This window comes from Pocillopora verrucosa, chromosome 6 (assembly GCF_036669915.1).
Source record: "Pocillopora verrucosa isolate sample1 chromosome 6, ASM3666991v2, whole genome shotgun sequence".
Lineage (NCBI taxonomy): Eukaryota > Metazoa > Cnidaria > Anthozoa > Scleractinia > Pocilloporidae > Pocillopora > Pocillopora verrucosa.
The window spans coordinates 23640212-23662873 of record NC_089317.1 but is presented as its reverse complement, the minus strand read 5'-3'; the positions used below and the strand labels follow the sequence as shown (position 1 = coordinate 23662873).

Here is a 22662-nt window from a genome sequence, read left to right as displayed (position 1 = left end):
GATGTTGGTAAAAGATAGATACTAAAAATGGATGTCGACAAGAAAAAGTAAACATCATCAAAAAAATCCCACTGAGGTGGTGGCATGATTGATTTGTGATATTTAGAATGACAGAGGCAGGAAAAACACATCGAGCTTTTTCCTATTCACCCGTAAGTTAATTAGATTTTGGATTCTACATTAAAACTGGGTGAGATTAAATTTATTCATATCATGCTTCGTTGTGGTTTGTTCACCTGCAAAGGTAATTGCTATTATAGCTTCACTGATGTTTTTGTTGCCGTCGTAATTAAAATTCATTTAACATAGTGTGTTTCAAGAACTTTCTTCCTTTCTCTTCAAAATCATTTACCATTTCTGGAGCACAATTAAAGGAAGCAGGTTATTAAAAAAATGATCTCTTTTGATTCAGGTAACTATTTGAATATGTGAGTAACATTTAATGTTTTCACATGTAACAGAATGAGCAAGCTAAGCAAACTTGCAGATGTATGGCACATTATTTTTTCCTCTGATCCTCCTAACATTTTATTATGTGGATAGACTGGTATTGGCTATAAAATTAGAGTCAAATTTAAGTTTTGTGCACAGCCTATGCATTAAATTTATGTAATAAAATATTGTACCCTTATTAAAACTAGTTTATCAGAATAAGAATGAGTTATTAGGCATAAGTATGGCTTTCATTATGTTTCCATGTTTGAAAGAAAGCACTGCCTGCTAAAATCCTCAGTTCCTTTGCCCTGACAGCTCATTCTCATCAGAACATTGCGAACAGGAGCGATTAGCAAATTAGTGATACAGACAAGAGAGCCTATTCCCACATGTACCATCCTCAATCCTGTTAGCTTATTATGGACATGGCATTTCAAACATGGTGTATATACCATTTCCCTAACTAATTATTTTGTAATAGTGTTTAAAAGGTGTGGAAAATGGTTGGGTTAAAATATAATATAAAGACTTGCCAGTACATAGCCAATTGAAAACTTTTTACATATCAATAAAATGTATTGTTGCGTTTCATACTTTATTTTTACACACACACTTTATTTTTCTTTTTTTACAAAATAATTTAGATTATGTTGACCCGCAGATAGCAAATTTGCTATTCGAGGCGGGTCAATCGTCAACAAATATTTACAATATATAAAGAAAATTAAAAACTAAATAGTTAGATATTGTTAAATTATAAAGAGAAGCATAACTGGTAAATACATCAATAGTTGTTCAATAAAGTATAGAAGCAGATAAATTAGTACTGAAAGCAATCGGATCAATTTGTTTTAATTATGCAGTCCTTAAGTTTAGGGGAGATCTTTTCAACATCAAGATAAGAATCTTCATTATCTAGTATCTGAAATAAAGACGTTTTTATTTGTTTATTAAAGGAATGTTTTGATAACGTTTTGAATTCTTTTGGTATCTTATTCCAAATTTTGACACCAACACGCGAGAAAGCCTTTTTTTGTAGGTTAAGTCTAGAGTACTTTGTACTAAAGAGCTGCGATTTGGATGATCGAGTATTGTAGGTATGAATATGAGATGTTTTAGTAAATAGTTTCAAAATATTAATGGGAGCCCTCTGGTTGTGCACATCAAACATAAGTTTACTTACGGCTTCATAATATAGGAACGTAACAGGCAGAATTTTTGCTTTGGCAAATAAAGGGATGGCATGCTCTCTTCGATCGGTGAAATAGATTAGGCGCAAAACTCGCTTTTGAAGAACTAAAATCTTGTTTAAATAAGCATTGGACGCATTGCCCCAGGCAAGGAGTCCATAAGTTATATAAGGTAGAATTAATGAATTGTAAATATTTACAAGGACAGTAGAGGGAACGAAGTACCTCAGCTTTGCAATCATCCCTAATTGTTTTACTTATTTTTACGATAACAGAGTCAACATGGTTTTTCCATGACAAATTTTGATCAATTAAAACGCCTAGATATTTGATATAACTTTTTTGCTCTAAACTAACTCTTCGGTTTGTCTCACAATCTAAAATACCTATTTGTGGAGAAAAATGCATTTTTTTCTGACGAGGACGAAAAATTAAGAAATTTGATTTTTTTGTATTCAATGTCAACCTATTTGTAGTTAACCAGTCATGTACGTTATTCAACTCTACATTAACCGTTTGCTCGATCGCCTTAAGATTCTTATCAGCATAAAGTATATTAGTATCATCCGCAAAGAGATAAAATTTTAGTTTATCAGAACAAAGGTGAATGTCATTTATGTAAAGTAAAAATAGAAGAGGTCCAAGGACTGATCCCTGGGGGACACCACAGGGAGAGATAAGTTTTGTTGATAAGTGCTCTCCAATCTGAATTGTTTGTGTTCTATTTTTTAAATATGATTGAAACCAGTCATTTATCAATCCACGGAAACCGTAAAAGTTCAATTTATCGAGTAATATTTCATGATTTTCATGTTAACATGTTGCAACAACTCAACATTTCCAGTAAATTCAATTGTTGCAAATATGAAAAAATACCATCTAAAGCTTTCAACTTATTTAATATAGCCAATAACAACATCAACTCAACTTTTAAACTAAAGAGAAAACTTGATTGATGTTTAAAATTGATTTCTGTTATGTAAAAATGAAATCCAGGTTATATCAAGTTTTCTTAAAGACACCCACTTTTTATACAGTTACAGCAGCGGTTATCGAATTAAATAACAGAAAAAAATCTCAAAAAACGTCGTGTATTTCCAGCCAGAGGACAATCATGAAACAAGAACAGTCAAAAGCGAAAAAAGTTTTACAAAAATTACAGGTTCAGACACGGGTTGAAAATTACTTTTCTTTTTAATTTTCTACGCTAAACAGAGGAGTTTGAAACGTTAGGGAAAAACGGTGGGGCAAGCAGTCATACCTGGAAACTTCAAGAGAAGATATGAGAGAAGCACAAAGGATTTTGGCGTTTGTTTCACTGAATCAATGTGTTCGCGTGTATACACTTCAATCGACTAGTGATATCTTAACGCAAAGTAGTTTACCGTCGTTTCTTTAAATTTTGGCTCATTTTCCCAAATCGAAATTATAAGTCACGCTCAATAGAATATAATTTCAGCTGATGCTTATATCATGCACTTCATCTGAAGAAGAAAACATCCCCTATATCTTCGAAAATTTTCTCAAGACATCGAGAACGACGACGGTCCTAAGTTGTTTGAAGATACCGCTAAGTAGTATGCCTGTTGATCGCTTTGTAAGTTGTGAGAGTATCGTCCCCAGGTCCCAGACCTCGTCAACTTTTCCCTCAATCCCCACCCCCCCAACTGGTCTCTAAATCCCTCTTAAAGAAACTCCATGACAGCCAGTGCTGAAGAGTTTAATTACAGTTTTTATTAAGTATTACGAAGGGCTGGAAAATAAACTTACAAGAGCTCCGCTTTTAGGCTTGGCCAAATCTATACATTATCCGTGATAACTTTTAGGGGCTACAAATTGGAGCTGTGATACTCCAGGTGTACTATTTTATTTTATGGCCACACAGCTTATAGAAAGCTTTTCATAGCTATCAAGACCAGAATCCAATAAGGAGACGAAAAATGGACTTTTAATTAAGCAGCTTTCTTTCTACTTGAAATTTACATAAGTCGCTCATGCAAAAACACTCTCTTGCGACTGTTAAGTTTCCGTCAGGAAATTGACTTCTGAAGTGTTGCTCAACACTTTTGCGATTGTTTCTGTATTCCAATATAATGTGAGTATACATTTTTCGATCAAAAAGTGACGTCAAATGAAATCGGATTTCGTAACTTCTTCTTCTTTAAAAACTTAGGTTAGCTTTGTCATGTTTAGTAAATCACAAATAGTTCCTAATTGATTTTTTCGGCTCTGGAAAAAAATCGTGTCCTTGACAATAGAGCAAAGTAACCGCAAAGTAAATAAAAAAAAGAAACTTTCAGCACACTTGAAAACAAAACCTCGGTTTAAGATTGTAAATTACTTGGTTCTTCTGATTTTCGTCTCAGTTCTGATGGCCTATGACGTTTTTCACTGTCAGCCTGTAGTCTGGCGAGGGCGTCCTCTCCACCAAAGGACAATGCCTTTCTCGCCAAGTAGCAACTCCACTTTTTCAGTTACTTGGACTTCTTCGCTCTGTGGTAGTGGCAACGTCTCCGCGGTTATCTCTGAGTACATTATCACGACTACCACTTTGTCTGGATATAGAGAAGGTAAAAATACGTCAAAGAGAGACCTGCTATTATAACATTCAATAAACGTAACTTTACAGGAAATTATCATTCTTCAATATTCCCATATCTTTTAAAACAGGAGATTTTAAATGTTCCGTCGATCTAAATTCATAATTTAAATCACATAAAATGATATATCAAAGTAGATTTTATTTAAACAGAGCCCTCTAGTGGCCTGGTGAAGATATTGTTTATTAATAGTTAAGAGGAAAAATCGATCATCCGGCCATCATCGTTGGTTATCGAACTGAAATTGAACTAAAACCCTCCCTTAAAAAATCAGGATGAGTCTTACTGGGTATTTAGAAGACCAAAGCTAACAGCTACATCTTCCGTTTATAAAATTGAGCCTGTAACAGAGGTCTAACAGGCTGGAGAAGATCTGGAAGGACCCCTATTAGGTATTCACTCTACCATGCAAGAGAGACTCAATGCGGTTAACTGTTAGTATTAAAACGGCAATTAGGCCGCGTAAAAATCGACAAATTTTAAACGTAAGTCGTAACAAATGTTAACCGTGAAAATTTTTCTGGTGACCACGTTGGAAAGATATTAACCGTTAGCCGTAAATTGATCAAAATTTCAGCCGATAGCCATAAAAGTCATCACCCCATTTTGACCCTATAGTGGGTCGTTTACATTTTCTGTGACTTTTCTTACCAGCTGCTTTTTGAACAGTCCTCACAAGTTCTCCAAAGTCAGATTTCTCCCATTCGTTTGACGATGCAATTTCTTTTAAATCACTCGCTTGGAGCCCAATGGCACACAACGACACAGAGGCACTCTTCGGCAGATGAGATTTCAGCTCTTTGGGGCTGCCAACATGTATGTCAGAAGGAGTAAGCATGCTTGAGGGGTACATGTTTCTAATAACTGTCACGGCTGATTGGTCACCACAGAGAACCAGGAAATCCACCACGCCTGAGAAGAAGACAGATACTCGATATTGGACATATAGTGGACATGTGATTGAAGTCCAGGATGAAATGTAATTTCATGTGCATTTCCCCCCCCCCGAAAATCATGCACATATTACTAATTAAAAAGAAAAAAAATGCCAAAGCACCAGTGACTTCTTTGCTTTCAGTCGTTTAATATCTAATTCATTTCACCTATATCTAAGGCATGATTCGCTTGTCAACTCACTAGTTAATGCCTATAAAATGTTGACATTATCAAAACATGTTGATATTGAGTTTTATGCCTGTTTAATAACTGATTCTTTTTTCCTGCTTCTTGTTGCTGAAGTTGTTTGGGAGTATTTCTTGAATTTGACGGTCCTGCTCCCCAAAAAAAGAAACACAATTTTTAAAAGATAAAATACTCACTCCTAAGAACAGGCCAGTAGTGAAGATATGAGTCACCCAAGCCGAGCTAATAGTGCAGTGTCAATTTCAGACTGACTGATCATAAGATCTGAATCTACTCATGGCATCCAATTCATTAGCAGGGCCGGGCTGTTCAAAGCACGACTAACCTATCACGGGATTAGTATAATTTTCAACTGAATTTAATAGCTTTGTGAATGAATTTTTCTTTTGTATTTTTTTCCAAATAGTTTCAAGTCATATTGAGATAAAATCGGCAACAAAACCCTAGCTCTTATAAGTGCTCTTCAACACGAGAAATAAGAGCCAAGGTTAACTATTAATCGTAGATTAACGTTAACCTCCTTTCGAACAACCTGGCCCAGCTGCCCTTTCTTGTGATAGTAGTCACGTTCACTAACTGACAGTTAGGGCAATTATACCTTTTCCGTTTTCCTTGGTCGAGGAATCCACAACATCGCAAGTTCCTATGTTAAGTGCGGAAATTGACTGCCAAAGAAAAAAATAAGTGTCCTTAATAATGCTAAAAGCAAGCAAGCCTCTAACTTTCCCTTGACTTACGCCATGCAAATGAAAAGAGGACGCACACAGCGTTCAATCTAATTTTCTTGCCTGAGGCCACTTAAATGATAGGATTTTCAGCGTCTTAGTTTTAGACAATCCTTTCACCATCATGTGAAGTTGAAAATATTTGGTGTGTAGACAGGCATATTAAAAATTTTTGGTAAGAAGAATAAAAAAAGTTGACATTGGCTAAAAAATATATTGTTCTGGACGTTTCGGCTAACACTGTCGCCTTCACGCGCTCTAAAAACACGCGTGAAAGAAAACACAAAAGCCATAGCAACATTGAATGAAATCTTTTTGTTGGCCAAACACCATATGCTTCACATTCACCAAATAGATTTGGAGAGTGTTAAAATTGTTGACAGGTCATCGGCGTAGCGACAAAGAGTAATTCTTGAAGCTTGGCATTCCACGCGAGATAGAAACGCTATAAACGAACACATAATGCTACCAAACATATACAATAAAATTAAGAATTTTTAGAGCCAATAAAAAACACTCTAGAGACTATTGTTACACTTAAAAAATTCCTTCGAGATTAAGTTTTATCACACATTGTGGATATCTATCAAGCAGGACGCCATGAAACATTTGCATTTGTATCTCTGCTGAAGATGGTGACACTAGCAGCCGAAACGTCCACAACAATATATATATTTTTTTGCCAATGTCAACTTGTTTTTAAACATTTAACGATAATAAAATACGATTAAACATTTCGTAAAAGCATATAAAAAAAATGTTGACGACGTTTCGACGTTTGGCTGATGTCATCATCAAGTCAAAGAGTGGAAGATAAAAAATATTTAAATATTAAAAAGACAATAGCTTATGGAATGTTCTTTTAAACAAAGAGTTTTGCGTGAATAGAATCAGTCTGCTTGTTGAGACAAAGATTGCGATTGCAAAGATTTTAGTAATTAAACATTTTTTATCTTTCACTCTTTGACTCGATGATGACGTTAACCGAACGTCGAAACGTCGTCAACATAATTTTAATATGCTTTTACGAAATGTTTTATCGCATTTTTTTTTATCGTTAAGTGTTTTAAAAACCCGCTTCTTTTTCGTCAACTTTTTTGATTCGTTTTACCAAGAATTTTTTGACCATCGTATGACCCAACCTATTTTTGCTGGCCGGTATACCTTGGAAACTCTTAATCAGAGTAGACATTTGTTACTTTCATACAATGCCGTCTCCCATTCGACATATTTAGACCTGTGATAGGAAAACTGGGTTGTGTGCATCGAGTCGAGGCTTACTGCTCAATTTCCAGGGAAGTACAATTCAAAACTTTCTTTCCTAGTTTGATTTGTACATTTGGTCGTGCCATGGAACTTTGTAAAACAACATCTTAGCTACATCTGACTTTCTACATTAGTCTTTCTGAAGTTTACTTATAGGACTCTGCTTAGTAGGTCAGTCCTAGGTTTTGGCTCTCTCCCGAAACTGAAGCTGCTTATATATACTGCGCATGAACAATGTGTGTACCTTCTCAACAACACCAGCTGCATCTGGTTTAGCGAGCATCTCTGATTGACAACCAAATTTGACTCCTGCTTTCTTCGGATCAAGGAAATGCAGCAGTGCCTGCTCGTGGATTGCTCGGTGTTTTTCATTCCAAGAAAATACGAAGCTTTTTCTCCCATCACGAAACTCTTCCTTGAGCTGTGAACTGACAATCCGATGTGCCCAGCGTGATAAGACATTTTGATACTCCTCTTCTTGGTTTTTGTAATGGCTATCTCCACCAATAACCACACTGACTTTCTCACCTTAAAAATTATCAGAAACCAAACCTTTAATCCACTCTTAAACGTCTTATGATGTTTTCAGGGCTCATCATAAATACACTACACGATTGAAATTATTGCTTTCTTTTCCGAACAACCTTATCCCTCCGATCTCGAGGTTAGACGCGGCCTAACTCGATTTATCTCTTGCTCACATTAAGTGTTTATCGTCTGGAAATTGTAAGTTGCCCATGTCTCCTCAAAAATATAAAGATCCAGCCTCCGATCAAATGTCTCGACAATAGATTTGATTGCGCTGAAAACTGAATCGAATAAAATATAATTCCGTATACTATGGAATTGGAGCGCACTCAATTATCCTCCAAGTAATGAAATACAACTTTTCGTGCAAGTTGCTCAATGAATAATGTTTAGCGTTTGTTTTCAAAGAAACTCGTGGCAAGTAGAATGAACGACGCGTGAACTTACTTTCAGGGTGTTTTTAGCTTGACTCATATAATGTATTCAAAGATAACAATGATTACTCAACCAGGTTGGACTTATAATTTATGTACAGCGTTTCACAACGTTTAATTCACAATGGCCATGTCTTTCGTATTACCCTGATCACAAACGAAAGCTTGTCCCCAGATGGCGAAGGCAATTGCACTAGAAATTTCATTCTGGTTTTGAGTGTTTGTACATCTTCAATCCAAGAAATCGGAGTACGAAAGCGAACAGTTTGCTCGGTTTGCTTTTATTGTAAATGAACGTTAAAATCAGCCTGCTAAACCATTTTTTGGGGCGATGACGCCAATTTACGATCGCACAGGTAGGCTTACTCGAACAAACTCCCTAAAACATGAATAAAGATGTCAGCAAGAAAATATCAACATAATATTACTTCCGCCATGACGGTGGAGAAGACTTACCAGTAGCGTCGAGCAGTGCTCTGTAAACTTTGGTGTAACCGCTTTCTTCTTTACTATCGTTGAATAATAGACGAGATTCTTCGGCATTAACCACAAGAAAAGCGAAATCAATGTGAAGTTTAGAAATGGTGTTTTCGCATAATTTAGACATGTCACGGAGACTGAAATAATGTTTCGATACCGTAAAAGTGAAAGGTATTTTCTCTTGGACTGCTAGAATCCAAGTGTTAACGACAGTAAGATCGTAAGTGTTATCGCAGTTGAAAAGATGCACGCGCTTCTTCTCGGACATTGCTTATTTTTCGTGGCGAAATTTTAGATTACTGGATGAACTGAATTGCTTTCCGACTCGTTTGTTTGTCTTCGAGTTTGTTGGATGCGTTCTTAGAAATGAACTTGCGGTTTTGTTTCGATTCCTAGAATAAACGTCATTATTAAAAAGGTCACGCAATTTCTGTAGTGCAACCCAAGAGTCCAAATTGGTTATTTCTACGAAAAAAAAGCTTATAAGATATTGTACAGTTGCGTTATATTGCACCTCAATTATACAGTCACTTACAAAAACTTTGAATGCATTACCGACCCGTTACTTAAACGTTTATCTTTGATGCTGCGGTTATGAAACGAAGGGATAATTTGACTGAGGTAAGACTTTTCACCAAGTTGAGTTCGTCATAACCAATAACGAGTGAATACTCAGGGGGAATGATAATGTTCTTTTACAACTTCTAAGGCATAAAATTTTTGACCTTTTCAAATGGCATTTGCCACTGAGCTTGAGTTTTCAAGAAATTTCATATGAATTATGGGTTTTTTTCAATTTTGACGGTACTGCTATCGAATATATCATTAAAGATGTATAAATACTGAAGTATGAATAATTTTTCCTTAAAATAAAAAGTAGGCAGGAAATCAGAACATTCGGCGAATACTTCATTCTTTATGTCAACCGCCTAAATTATCCGGTAACATCGAAGAAAAAAAACAGATGAAATGAGATCAACCAAGCCATAATGGTCTTATTGGCTTACATTTCAGTTTTATTATATGTTCGTAACAGTTTATTGTTCAAGTCTGAACTTACTGATAAATAACAGATTCGCCTCTAAAGGGGAGACATCTTGTTTCAATTATATTGCGTTTACGCTTCATGTTGACCTTCAAAACCAACTTACAAAGTAATTATGTAGTTTTCAATGAATTCCAAAAGGTTAGATATGTAACTTTTGGTAAATGGCTCTATACTGCAGTAGGTGGCACGAGGTAATCACAGATGGCCCCCATTTAATAATTTTTAAATGAACTGGGTGGAGATTCCCGAAGAATTAACGAATTAAAGGGAAATGAACTAGTTAAGCTGTACCAATGATAACATTCCACCTTAAGACTTAATGGCTGACACCAGTGGATGCTACTCTTTTACACATTCTCTAAATACACTCATATCGCATGATCCATATCATTTTCAGGTTTATTTCTTACAGCCAACGAAAGGTATTTGTTCAAGTTGTGAAGAACATCTCATACACCTTACTTACTGGGGATGTTGCAATGGAATTAACAATAGTTCAATAGTCACCAGTTGTTTTTTCTCGGAAAACATGCAATTCTGCATCGGCAGTCGATTGCCATTTTTTCCTCAAACTTTCCTTGATCTCTGGGGGAAGTTCATCTTCATCGCACTTCTCATTTTCATCTTGAAGAGAAATCTCACCATAGTGCAGGCGGGCCTTAAATAGGAGGGTAAAGTCATCGGGGCATAGATGACATGCCTTACTTTCCGCTACAGTGACTGCTGCACCATTATTATCTTTTTGAGCTCTTTTCCGTCCAAATGACCGCGAACGTTTTGGAGTTTGTTTTTGCGGTTTGTTCCCCTTCCACCAAAAAATAACACCTTCATCGTCAAGAAGTTCCTCGATTCTTGATGTAATGAAATTCTCCTCATTTGGTGACATGTTACTGTTACGGTCACTGATAATTACGACAATTTTTCCGTCTGAAATCAAAATTGAACAAATTGTCACAACAGCACCGTGACCTAAAAAAATATCCCAATAACCAGGCAAACGCTGTAAAACTCAGTGTTGATGGTCAGAATGACTGCTGCAAAGGCAGTAGTCTGTCCAGCAAACCATATAAAAACGTTCGTAGATTCCAATTTTCAGTTAGTCGTCATCTAATGTTTAACAGTTATAAAGTGTTTTTAATTATGGGTGTTACGTATTTTAGTTTGTATGCACTTTTTCTTCTTCCATAGTTCATGAAGTCTCCACGCAGCAGGGGTTAAGTTTTACCAGAGAGAAGTTGATGACAATGTTATGTATGTATGTATTTGCGATATCTAGACAGGCTGGCCTAATACAGCTCAAAGCTGGTTTAAATGGGGCCTGTATAAACAATGACAAAGCCAGACCACAACACTAAGAGCTACATTCAGTTGAAGCCCATACGAATGCATACTTTAAGAGGATGTTCTTACCTACATTTCTTTTGGCCGACTCCAACATGCATTTATATGATTTTGTTTGTGATTTGAATTGAAGCTCATCCTTCAGGGTTCTGGCTTCCACAACAATGAAACAGGATCTTAGAGGGCCGGTGAAGATTAATGAATCGATCCGAGATCATCAGGAGACCCACTGAAGATACAAACCTTGGTAAGAACATCATCAGCAAACAATTCGTTCACCAAACGTACATCAGACTGGTTCTGACCAAGGATCAGTACCTTTTTCATCGTTGATAATGGTTTTGTGTTCATGGAATCAAAGGATTCCCGACAAGCTGCTCCCATCCTTTTTCCTGACTCTATATCTGACCAACAAAAAGGAAATATCAGATTCCTTCCATAGACAGAGCTCAATTTAAATTAGCGTGCAGACCAATTGTAATAGTTATAATGGTAAAGGAAAACCATGTTAATATGTACGATGTTGATTATTGAGGTTATAATAATGATGATAACGAGGATCATCATGATGACGATGAGGTCGAAAAGAAAAAAGACGGGGGGTTGGGTGAGATCATTTTTCTTTACAGATCTCTCCATATCAAAGAGAAAAACAACTGAAACTGGATCAACGTACCGCTGACATCCGCAGTTTTCTCGTCAAAGTCACGCGCATCAGCGTCAATAGATGTACAAGACTGAAGTAAAGAGTTAGAGTCCTCCCTAAGTCTGGGCCTAACGTCGAATGGACATCCCTCGGGGGGTGTGTTATTTTCTATTCCCAAGTAGTTCCCTTCTGTACTGTTTGATGCAATGTTGTTCCTGCTCATTTGATCATAAGAGTCAGCTCTCTATGACAGAAGAAACGGTACACACGTACTCAAGCAAACGATACTTGTAAATATCTTTATCTAAAATATAAACGTAATAGTTTAAAATTTCTTGTGGTTGATCGATCTTGTCAACTTGCAGTCTCCATCTGAACTTTAGTAAGCAAAACATGATGCTTTGTATGTCAAAACTTGGCAAGGGTTCCCACGTCAATCCAATTTTTTTCATTCATGAAAGCAGAGACAACTTAGTTTACAATGCTTTTCAGTATTTCTCGCACCGTGAGTAACACTTGTAAATAGACCACTGAGAATACCCACTTCCCAAAAAAAATGTGAAAGGGCTTGGGTTCGAAAAACACCTTCCCATTTATCAAAAATTACCCCTTAGCTCTGACAGCAGTCATAAATAAGGTTCTACCTCAGTAACAACTGTTGCAGTTCCAGCCGTTACCCTCTCTTTCCGATCAGAGGACTTGAAATACACTACTGATTCATCTTTTTTCTGTGAGACAAATTTGTGATCCCTCTTGCTAGGATCGAGGAAATGTTTCAGAGCCTCTTCGTGAATTACTCTGTGAGCTTTGTTCCAAGAAAAAATGAAGCCCTTGCTTCCGTCTATGAATTCGTCGTTGAACTGGGATGAAACCTTTCTTCGAGCCCAGCGTGAAAGGAGAGATCTTTCCTCTGCAACAGCATCTCTGTAATTATCGTCTGCACCTATAACCACAATCGCTCGTTCACCTATTGGTTATGATAAGAATTACACTATGACTTAATGTAAAATTTGTGTTATTAAAGACACAACCTAGGGTTGAATGTGACGGACTGAAAGGACATAAAAACTGAAAGGATCCATTGTGGAAAAGTAAATTTCATTTGCCAATAAAAAGGGTGTGTATAGTTACTCCCTGTGAATGGAATGCTAATTTATCACAGTATTTCGCCACGCTAGTACCCAGTTTTACCTCTGAGTGAAGAAAGAGGCTCTATTGTCTATGTGAGTGAAGAATCCGACGCGACTTAGAACACAATTCCATGCACTGGCCAGGTCTTGAGCCCAGATCTCTGTAATTGGAGTCAGTGAACTAACTTTCAGTTTACCATGTCTCCTACCAATTAATATCTGTGCCTAGCGGTGGATACACATCATCACAGGGCGAGTCCTCGCGCATTAAGATTTGCGTGTTGCATTTTCTGAGTATTATTCAATTTTGCCTTTAAGATATATTATAAGAGGAAAAGGTTCGAATTCGATGACAGCGACTGTAAAGATATTCCAAGCCTCTTTGTGTAATCGAAACTTATGTTTTATTAAGTAACACGATCACACAATGACTTCGAAATCGACAAATTGAGACTTCCATGTGCTAACTGGTTCCTACGCGCATGCACGAGATAGGATCGCAGACCTAATATGTTTACAGCCACAACAATCTAGAGGGTCTCAATGGGGTTAACCGATAGCCACAAAACGGCTAAATATTTAGACGTTAGATGTAATAATAGACCAGTTTTAACCAGTAGTCGTAAAAAAGGTTAACCGTAAAAAATATATTTCTGGTGACAGCAGTGGAATGATATTAACCGTTAGCCGTAAAATGGCCGAAATTTTAACCTTTGTCCATAAAATCTATCTCCCCATTAAGACTCCCAATTTGTAGTTATAAATGTTCAAAACAAATTTTAAAATTCTTGAGGTTACTAAAAAGATATTCAAAATTGGAAAATGATATCCTTCAGTTTTCTTAGAAAATGAAAAGCAAAGTTTCAAAAGATCTGCCCATTGCATTAATGCACATAATTGCGCCGTCACGAAATAATGTATCGAATAGGCTCTTTTCTAATCAGTTGATCATTATATTCAGTTACAAGCAATCGCGGCTCTTTCCTATGTCGTATTTCTCTCAACGCACCCTTTATAATTTTATAAGGGGGGGAGGGGTGAGTTTCTAAAGAAACTGTGGTGCTGCGTCGGTAGGAGAGTATAGCAGGTAATTTACCGTTAAAAACTGAGTTAAAAACGTAAATTGGCCACCGTAAAAGTTTTTTCACTCTCTGCGGTGGCCAATATACGTTTTCAACTCAGTTGTTAACACTAAATTACCTTTATAATTTTACCTCGCCTTCCCTTCCAATAAACTTCATGCCAAATTTCATTTTCTTTATTATACATCCTAAAAAAAGAATTTAAAGCCTTGTAAAAAAATCCTCTTCATCACTGACCTGTTGCCTTTAATAGAGCCTTGAAAAACTTTCCGTAACCTATTCCAGCATTCTGTTCATTAATGGACAGCCGTGATTCGTTCGCGTTGACGGCAAAGATGGCAAAATCCATGGCGGGCCCGGACCTTATAGTATCGCACAAGTTGGACATTTCGGGGAGACGAAAGTACTTCTGTTTCCAAGCTATGTCAAGGCCAATGGATTTCTCATTGACAGCGCTGAGTAAGTTACTAACGACATCCAGATTATACGTTTTGCCACAATTAAAAAGATGAAAACATATGGAATTATTTGATTCCGATCGCTCCACAGACATACTTGAGGTGGCGTTTCACATCCTCTAATTTTCTCAGAATTATCTGCGCAGGACCGTTTAATTTCCAAATTTCGGAGAATAATTTGCATATTGTCATAAAGTGAGTCTTATCTCCCGTAAATCACGAATTTTGCTACTATTGGTGCCAGAACCAGCTAGCAAAGAATTTCAACAGCACTGGCTTAAATTTCAAAAAAATGAAATCAACTCCTGCTCTTTGAAAACACTCCAGTGTCTTTCGATGAGTAAGTGCTAGAAGAATGCGGGTATAATTTTCAGCTTTCTCGGAAAACGTTCGTGACGTCAAATGATTATGTTTTTTTTTGCATCTTAGATTACTTCGTGTCAAACGAAGGAAAACCGAACGAGCAGTACTCTTCAATTAGTCGTTCCCAAAGTCAAAGAAAGCTGATGTGGTTACTTTCTTTGAATAAGTTATGGCTGAGCTAGAAGACGAAATTTCCTCGATTTGCAGCGAAATACACGAGTTCAAGATCGGAACGTTTGAGAACTTCCATGATGCCATGGAAGGCGAAATGGAAGGTTGCTGTGTGAATATTGTTTTCTTTGGCATGGCTGGGTCTGGGAAATCAGCTTTGATTAACACCATATTCCAGTCTTTAGGATATAAAGATATGACTCCAGCTGTAACTCAAACCACCGGGAAGGAAGGAACAAAGGTTTTGGATAGATTCTTTCTTCCCGGAAACCCAATCGGGCTTATCGACACGCGAGGATATTTCTCGATGGATACCAAAGAAGAGGGTAGGTCCTTTTTATCCATGAATTTCAATGTATTCGATACCGAAGAGGATTGGAGGATTTACCCATCCCTGTGTTTGAGCGTTCAGGTTTTAAGCGAATTTATTTATACGTTAACATTAGCATAAAAAAAAAAACACTGGGAGAGCGTGACAAACGTGTCCGGCGAAAAAGTGACCTCCTCTCGAACAACTGGGGCACGGTTTTTAGCTAGGATGTTTTGGTTAACTTTTAAATCACTTTCTTATCTTCCTAAGTATTCTATACCACTTATATAGCAGTAAGAATCTCGAGATTTAAGAAATCTGCTGCCCTCAGCTATCTTTCTTGTTGAATAAGGAGACATCGCTGTATTTTTCAGAATTGCTTGGGCGAATTGACCTAACATCGATTCCAACACCTTATAAAACTGCAAACAAATTGCAAATCTTAAAAATCATGGACTTTATACCCCTTTAAATATTAATTGGAACATTTAATTCTAATATAGGCGAACTGTTTCGGATCCTGTTTGGAATTGATCGGCCGGGAGATGATTTGACACGGGACGATAAAAGCGCTCTAAAAGCAAAAGCCGCTGGCCAGGGAGCCCACAAACTCGAGAAACCTCCGCTAGCCGACCAAATGCACGTCGTAATTTGGGTCATAAAAGCTAATGACATTAGATTTGAAATGGGTCAGTACAGAGAAATCATCAAGTATGTTCAAGTCCAACTACGTGAGGCAAGTAAGTAGGACTTTTCGAGTGACGCATGCTGCACCATTTCAATTTAGGTGTGACGCTCAAAAGAGTCTGTCAAAAATAACAGAACGATTGAAAAATTTCCAAACATTTTGGACCATTTCAAGTATCACTATAATCAGGCGCTATATAAATGTCTGACTGTCTGACCGTCTGACAGACCCACTACTGCTTGACCGATTTAAATAACTAACTGGTGGACTGAATTCTTGACTGTCTGACTGCTAGACTGCTTGATACATCACAGCTCGCCTGTCTGACTTTCTGGCCGGCTAGTTGTAATGATTCACTTTTATCATTATTGATATTGAAGATGTGCTTCATTTGAAATCTCTCTTCATCCTGTTGAAGTAATCACCATGTTAACTGTCATAACATTCGACGATGAAGTCCAGAGAGGGCCAAACGCCGATGAAAAAAGGAAAAGATTAAAAGAGGCGGCCATTGAAGTCACTGGTAGTGACAGGAAGAACGTGTTTATGATCGCCAACTCATTGTCAGAAAAACATCTTGATCCAGTTTACAAGAAACGTGTCTTGGAGCTGATGAAGAAAGCATTAACGTGCGGAGAGCGTTCCATTAAGATGCGGCAAACTAAAAGGGAAAGTCCAAAAAAGGAAAACCGGCATTCAGAGTCTGCAGCCAGTGAACTCAAGTATCCAACCCCAGTGGAGCACGAATATGAACCTCTGACTGATCGTAAATGCAAAAGCTTGCCGTAAGTTACTCATTATTATCAGTAGAGCCTTATCCACTAAGTAGTTTAGGGAAACTAGACGGGAATTGGATGATAGAGAATTCAAATCACTACTCCTTTCTTCTTCTTCTTTAGTACTAATACTTTATTAATTTAAGCCTGAAAGGAACTCGCGCTTTTTAAAGGAAGTTAACTCGAATTGTTGAAACGCTTTCTTTTGAATAATATAATAAGGAGGACATGCTCATGAATGTTATTATCGGATACCCAAATGATCCTCTCAGTTTTTGAGAAAACTTACAACTACCATGCGTTACAGTCGAGTGTTAAATAAACGAAATTCGCTGTTATACCCGAGCTCAGATTTGGCCCCATCATAAATGAATACTTCGTTATTTTGATAAGAATTAACTCTGCATTCGCATCTGTTCTCATCTAACGTATTTGATTGTGGCTTGAAATACTACCTCGCAAATACATTCCCCGCGTTTTTATCCCCTTCCATATCATTTCCGACGGACAAATACTAGGGCAAGTATAAACAACGACGCCACGTCCAGCATATTAACTTATTTTTTTGTTTCCTAATAGGTCAGATTTTAAATCACCTGACTTGAGCCAGTCTAAACGTTCACCAGAAACCTTCGAGATGGAGCTAACTGACAATGAACATTGCCGAGCATGTTCCAAATCCTAGATGTGTTTTGTTGTTCATTTTGACTTATCACTAGCTTAAGTGACATAGAAATTTTCCAAGAATTTTAAGCACAAATTCTTTATTTGTTTGTTATAACTATATTATGTGACAGTATCATCAAGAAAGGAGCGGACTTAGTGGAATTGATGTCCAAACGTTTGTCTAAGGAGTTAATATCAATTGTAGAGTTCGGCTACTAATTGAAAATCGTTATACCACGGCTCACTATATTAAATGACAGCTTGAATCTACCGTTCATATAGATCAGAGGCCCAAAATCCTGAGACAAACGTTGGATCTTAATCATTATGCGGAGCAGACTTCTTCCAAATGAAACTAAAATACGAAAGTAGCAGGAGTTTTGATATCCGAGCATGCTCGAAGTAGCCTCCAAAATCTACGATATTCTTGTGTACACATAACTTATTTTACAATCTTTTCTACACAGATATGGAATGAAAATGAAGCCTTAAGGTATAAAAAAACGAAGGGCACTTTTATTCAATGATTTGGATTAAAATTAAAGAGAGTTCCCCTCACGTCATAGTCTTACCCAAGGTATATTATTTAACGCTTTTGAAAGTGTTGTATTCTTTATAAAAGTTGGATACAACATGCAGATTATACGTCAGAAAAAAATTCTACTGGTAGTCTAAAGGAAAAAAATTGAACTGTCTGTCCTCAAATCGAGTCACTCAAGAGGCGGAGGGGAAGGTGTCCTACCAAATGCAGCAATGCCGCCAAATAGCTCTTCAATATATTTTTTCTGAGAATCATCCTTCACAACAACCCGGTAATGCGTTTTTCCAGTTTCTCTCTGTTCATATATCAGTAATTCTAAGTTAGGAGTAGACTGCCATTTGTCGAATAACCTTTCCTCTATCTCTTTAGGAGGGGTCCATTCCCTGGACCTCTTTTCTACCTTGTCATATGAAATACTACCATTGATGAGTCGGGTCTTCAAAACCAGTGACTCTTCGACATGCTTTGGTAGCGTGCGGCGATCTGCAGATCCCTTTGGCGAACCCACAGGAAGAGATTGTGATCGATGGAGTGGCGCTCTATGTCTGGCAGATTGCTCTTGAGGGGAAAAGGTTTCTCTCCACCAAATAATACATGCCTTTTCTCTAAGAATTTCAGCAATCTCATCTGCAATGGTGTCTTCTTGAATCAGACGATTATCAGAGCAGATGATAGCAACGACTTTTTCGTCTGAATGTAACAAAAGTATTTCAGTTGAGAATGATCGAAACCTTAAGCAACAGTTGCAAAGCAGAGAAAAAGGCAGCGTTAGTTACCAGCATGGGGACAATTTTCATCTTTAGTTTACCTCGCCGATTTTTTTAAGGAAAACCCTAACGAAAATCAAAACAAAAATCTACGCATACATAAAATACGGAGTTTTACTAAATTGCATGAAAACTTTGCAGCCAAGTGTGAGCGAAAAGTCTTGTTGCATTTAAAAAATGATAGCAAATGAGACAGTATCAAACTTAGGTCTTTTCTGTAGTGTCCTCTTAAATTCATATAGACTAGCGTCTATGATGAGCGGGATTATCCACAAAGACTAAGACGCACAGAAGACCATGACAACTATACAAGCACATGGCTATGCAAGCCACAAAAAATAAGCTATCAACCCCTTAACTTCAAAGATATACTCTTACCAACGTTATCTCTGACGTATACAAGCAGGTCTTTGTAATGCGAAGCGAACTCTTCCAAAATGGCTGCTCCATCCAAAAAGATGAAACAAGATCTTATGGAATTCATTGGATGTGATTTAAGGGTATCTTTTAATACCACAGGGCTGGCGGAGAAACACGAAACCTTTCCAAATAATTCGTCACCGTAAAGGTTCTTAAAAAGAGCTAAATCAGACTGATTCCGGCCAAGTACTGCAATAATAATAATAATAATATTAATAATAATAATAATAATAATAATGATAATGATAATAACATTTATTTATACTGCGCAAATTCAACTATGCAGTTTTCAAATGTGCCTTACAATTAAAGATCAAAAAAGTAAAATTCAAAATATAAAATATAACAATAAAATTACATGAATGAATAATTGTCTAGTCTATAAATTACAACACTATATCAGAAAAGGCTTTTTTAAAAAGGTGAGTCTTCAAATTACGTTTAAAAACTTTAAAATCAGAGGTGCATCCAAGATCTAATGGAAGATTGTTCCACAGTTTTGGTGCGGTGGTTAGAAAGGCTCGGTCACCAAGGGTAGGTGACAAAAAGTCCTGAAGTTTGGATTTGAAAGCAGATATTTGTTATTTGATCTGAGGCTGTAGGAAGTTCTGGTTCGCCTCATATTTCGATTGTGCCATGTTCGTGTCCATTGCGTCCTGAGAGTGGCTGTAGACAGTTTCTGATGTTATAAATGAACACTGTTCTATCAAGTTAACTGAAAATAAGGGGTCAGAAAGAGCCTGAAAGACTTCAAGCTTCAAGCTTGCTCTATAAGGTTAGGCAAACACCCGACCCAGTACTTTTCGAAAATTATGATACTGGGATTTTTAGCACATGTGTGTGTTCTGCAAAGACTGGCAGTGGTTTTCAAACACCATTAAACCAAAATGATGAGCTCAAATAATACTGTAATATAAGGCTAACATTTTTCTGTCTTTGAAAATTATATTTATTTATTGATGAAGCTGATAAACTCCGAGCTTATTATTCTATTAAAAACGAGGAGTAAATTCTCTCTGAATATGTCTAAAGGTTCAGCAAGAAATAAAAGCTATAATTAATTAATCATTGTGTACTGCAAAAATAACCAGATCAATGTGGATTGACAAGCCCTCTCTGTGAATGTACAAGTACTTATAGAAAAGAGACACCAATACAGAAATAATTCAAAGGGATTAACTTACCCATCACCTCCTTGGATTTTGCCCCAGCATCATCATGCTCAGTCGTTTCTTCTTGAAGACCAGAGGTATGGACATCCTGACAGATTTCAGGTGCATGCTTATCAAATGCTTCTCCCTCTTCCATTTGGATTTTTGCTTCGTGTAGTGCAGTTTGCTAGGACATAAGAGCAGAGAAAATTTTGACATAAGATTAGTTATTACTCATGAAGGGAAAAAAGCTGTTGTCTATATCCCAAGGTAATTAATTTAACTGTAGTTTGACTAAAAGTGTTCTCTTCTGCCCTTTGATAACCAAGAAAATTTACCCATGGGTGATGGTTAAATATCTGATTACCTACAGTGAAGACTTGAAGTGTGAACACTACAAGTCAACCTAGAAATGGTTAGCAAGCAACTTCATCTTGGATATTATTGATTTATAACAAAAGCATAATATGAGTCAGGGAACACAATACCTGAAGGGAGTTGCATTGATACAATACTCAACTCCCTCAATACATCTTCCAGGAAATGCAGAGAAGCTGAATGGCATAATTGTTAGAAAGGTGTTTAGAATCTATTGAGGATTGATGCAATTAGTGAATGTTTATTGCAGTATTTTTTATTAGGAAGACACACCTGCTTTTGATCACCTAAAGTTTCACTCTGCACAGGCTCTGCCTGAGGTTTTATTTCATAAGAAAATTTTTGACCCTTCCTCTTGAAATCAAGAAAATGTAACAGTGCCTCCTCATGAATCACCCTGTGTTTCTTGTCCCAAGAAAAAATAAACCTCTTGGTTCCATCCATGAATTCTTCTTTGCACTGAGAAGAAACCTTTCTTCGAGCCCAGCGAGACAGGAGAGATCCATCTTCCTCAGAGGTATTTCTGTAGTTGTCATCTCCACCAATAACAACAATTACTCTTTCATCTGAGGTCATAACAAGTGTGAATAAACAATAGGATTAGTCTAGTGGTGAGGATTTTCATTATCCTTCATGAGTCTCAGCAAGGAACAAACCACCCATAATTTTGAGTGGCTTAAACCTGTTTCTAAATGGCTGGCCTAACTGCTGTCCTTTCCTATCCATGTCAAAAGAACGGAGTCTTCACGCAAAGCGAATCAAAAAAGGTTATCTGCATGCACATAAAAGAAAAAATAATCACGCCCTCCATCATGAAAGAAGTCTATACCAAGAAATCAAACAAAATTGGTGAGTTAGAAAAGCAAAACAAAACAAACAGAGAGTTTGGTTGACACATACTTCCAAATGCCCCAATAAGACATTAAATCAAGGCTTCACTTTGTCTGAATATTTTCCTCATTTTATATAAAATTTCACACCTTTGGATAAAGGTGTAAAAGAATTATGAGGTTTGAAAGAATGATGAGGTGCTTGGAAAGAATGACTTAGTGACTTGTGACAAACTGATAAATTTTCCTTCTAAATTGTCTTTTATTACTTTGAAAAAAGTGAAGGAGAAAAAGTCAGTTTGTGCTTTATTCCACCTGCCTCTTCAACTTTCCAAAAGACACGAAAGACAAAAACGAAACAAGTAATAACGCAACAAAAACAATAATAAGCCAGCTAATTCACCGACTTCAGCTTAGAGAAGTTTCATCTTGGTATTCATTCCGTTACACCAGATTGAGCTCGCGCTGTCACGCACGGTTTGTTCACGAATTGCTTTGTTAACAGTAGTGAAGTAGGCACAAATCTCACCCTTGCTTATTTGTCCCAAAATCTGTACTAATACTGCAACGTTCTTTTTTCCGTTTCATCTGAGTAAGATGAAACTTGAAAATCGCCTGAAGATTTGAATTTAATTCTAATGAAGCACGATCAAAATTTCAACACTTACCTGTTGCCCTTAGTAATGCTCTGTACAGCTTTGCGTAACCAACTCTAGCGTTCTCCTCGTTAATCGATAGCCTTGATTCGTTTGCATTGACAGCAAAAATTGCATAATCCATCCTTCGTTTGTCACTGGTCTTGTTTTCAATAGTCTTAGTCAACTCAGACATATGGTGGAGGCGAAAATATTCCTTCTTCGACTGTATATCGATCCCCGTCGTTTTCGTTTTAATGACGTCCAATAATTTCACAACAACATCTAAATCGTACGTGTTGTCGCAGTTGAAGAGATGAAAGCATTTTGTACTGTTCATCTTTCTTTGCAATTAGATCTTTTCACTGCTACTTTTGAGACAATGTTTTCCTGCTCAGTCTGTTTCCTAGAAATGCGCAGGCTTGGTGACGGCGAAAATTTCCGATAACAATTTGCATAA

At 37.0% G+C, this 22662-nt stretch overlaps 3 protein-coding genes and 1 non-coding gene across 4 annotated transcripts; 1 reads left to right on the top strand and 3 right to left on the bottom strand.

Moving 5' to 3' along the window:
* Positions 1 to 3381: 3381 nt before the first annotated feature.
* On the bottom strand, positions 3382 to 9158 carry LOC131779852 (uncharacterized). The gene is made up of 5 exons (XM_059096434.2): positions 8778 to 9158; positions 7604 to 7887; positions 5967 to 6033; positions 4877 to 5137; positions 3382 to 4180 (listed from the first exon to the last, which is right to left on the bottom strand). Exons 1-5 carry the CDS (start codon positions 9067 to 9069, stop codon positions 4020 to 4022), a joined length of 1065 nt encoding a protein of 354 aa, XP_058952417.2. The 5' UTR covers positions 9070 to 9158; the 3' UTR covers positions 3382 to 4019.
* A 1121-nt stretch (positions 9159 to 10279) lies between these two features.
* Positions 10280 to 14601, bottom strand: LOC131779842 (uncharacterized). The gene is made up of 5 exons (XR_010718016.1): positions 14286 to 14601; positions 12481 to 12803; positions 11867 to 12080; positions 11260 to 11588; positions 10280 to 10776 (listed from the first exon to the last, which is right to left on the bottom strand). It is a non-coding gene; the product is annotated as an uncharacterized protein (transcript).
* Positions 14602 to 14961: 360 nt separating this feature from the next.
* On the top strand, positions 14962 to 17575 carry LOC131779851 (uncharacterized). The gene is made up of 4 exons (XM_059096433.2): positions 14962 to 15366; positions 15854 to 16090; positions 16457 to 16823; positions 17394 to 17575. Exons 1-4 carry the CDS (start codon positions 15039 to 15041, stop codon positions 17497 to 17499), a joined length of 1038 nt encoding a protein of 345 aa, XP_058952416.2. The 5' UTR covers positions 14962 to 15038; the 3' UTR covers positions 17500 to 17575.
* A 336-nt stretch (positions 17576 to 17911) lies between these two features.
* On the bottom strand, positions 17912 to 22629 carry LOC131779843 (uncharacterized). The gene is made up of 5 exons (XM_066167908.1): positions 22236 to 22629; positions 21011 to 21303; positions 20393 to 20546; positions 19167 to 19397; positions 17912 to 18711 (listed from the first exon to the last, which is right to left on the bottom strand). Exons 1-5 carry the CDS (start codon positions 22540 to 22542, stop codon positions 18191 to 18193), a joined length of 1506 nt encoding a protein of 501 aa, XP_066024005.1. The 5' UTR covers positions 22543 to 22629; the 3' UTR covers positions 17912 to 18190.
* Between the last annotated feature and the right edge of the window lie 33 nt (positions 22630 to 22662).

What these genes read in the sequence shown, in the direction of transcription:
- LOC131779852 (XM_059096434.2), bottom strand. Translation starts at nt 9,069, where the DNA reads ATGTCCGAGAAGAAGCGCGTGCATCTTTTCAACTGCGATAACACTTAC. An exon ending in AGCACTGCTCGACGCTACTG is followed by an intron (nt 7,888 to 8,777) that starts GTAAGTCTTCTC and finishes ATAATTTTTAAG; the next exon opens with GTGAGAAAGTCAGTGTGGTT. An exon ending in GACTGTTCAAAAAGCAGCTG is followed by an intron (nt 4,181 to 4,876) that starts GTAAGAAAAGTC and finishes CTCTATATCCAG; the next exon opens with ACAAAGTGGTAGTCGTGATA.
- LOC131779851 (XM_059096433.2), top strand. Translation starts at nt 15,039, where the DNA reads ATGGCTGAGCTAGAAGACGAAATTTCCTCGATTTGCAGCGAAATACAC. An exon ending in GATGGATACCAAAGAAGAGG is followed by an intron (nt 15,367 to 15,853) that starts GTAGGTCCTTTT and finishes ATTCTAATATAG; the next exon opens with GCGAACTGTTTCGGATCCTG. An exon ending in CGTAAATGCAAAAGCTTGCC is followed by an intron (nt 16,824 to 17,393) that starts GTAAGTTACTCA and finishes GTTTCCTAATAG; the next exon opens with GTCAGATTTTAAATCACCTG.
- LOC131779843 (XM_066167908.1), bottom strand. Translation starts at nt 22,542, where the DNA reads ATGAACAGTACAAAATGCTTTCATCTCTTCAACTGCGACAACACGTAC. An exon ending in CTTTAGGTGATCAAAAGCAG is followed by an intron (nt 20,547 to 21,010) that starts GTGTGTCTTCCT and finishes CTTATGTCCTAG; the next exon opens with CAAACTGCACTACACGAAGC. An exon ending in AAAATCCAAGGAGGTGATGG is followed by an intron (nt 19,398 to 20,392) that starts GTAAGTTAATCC and finishes TTATTATTGCAG; the next exon opens with TACTTGGCCGGAATCAGTCT.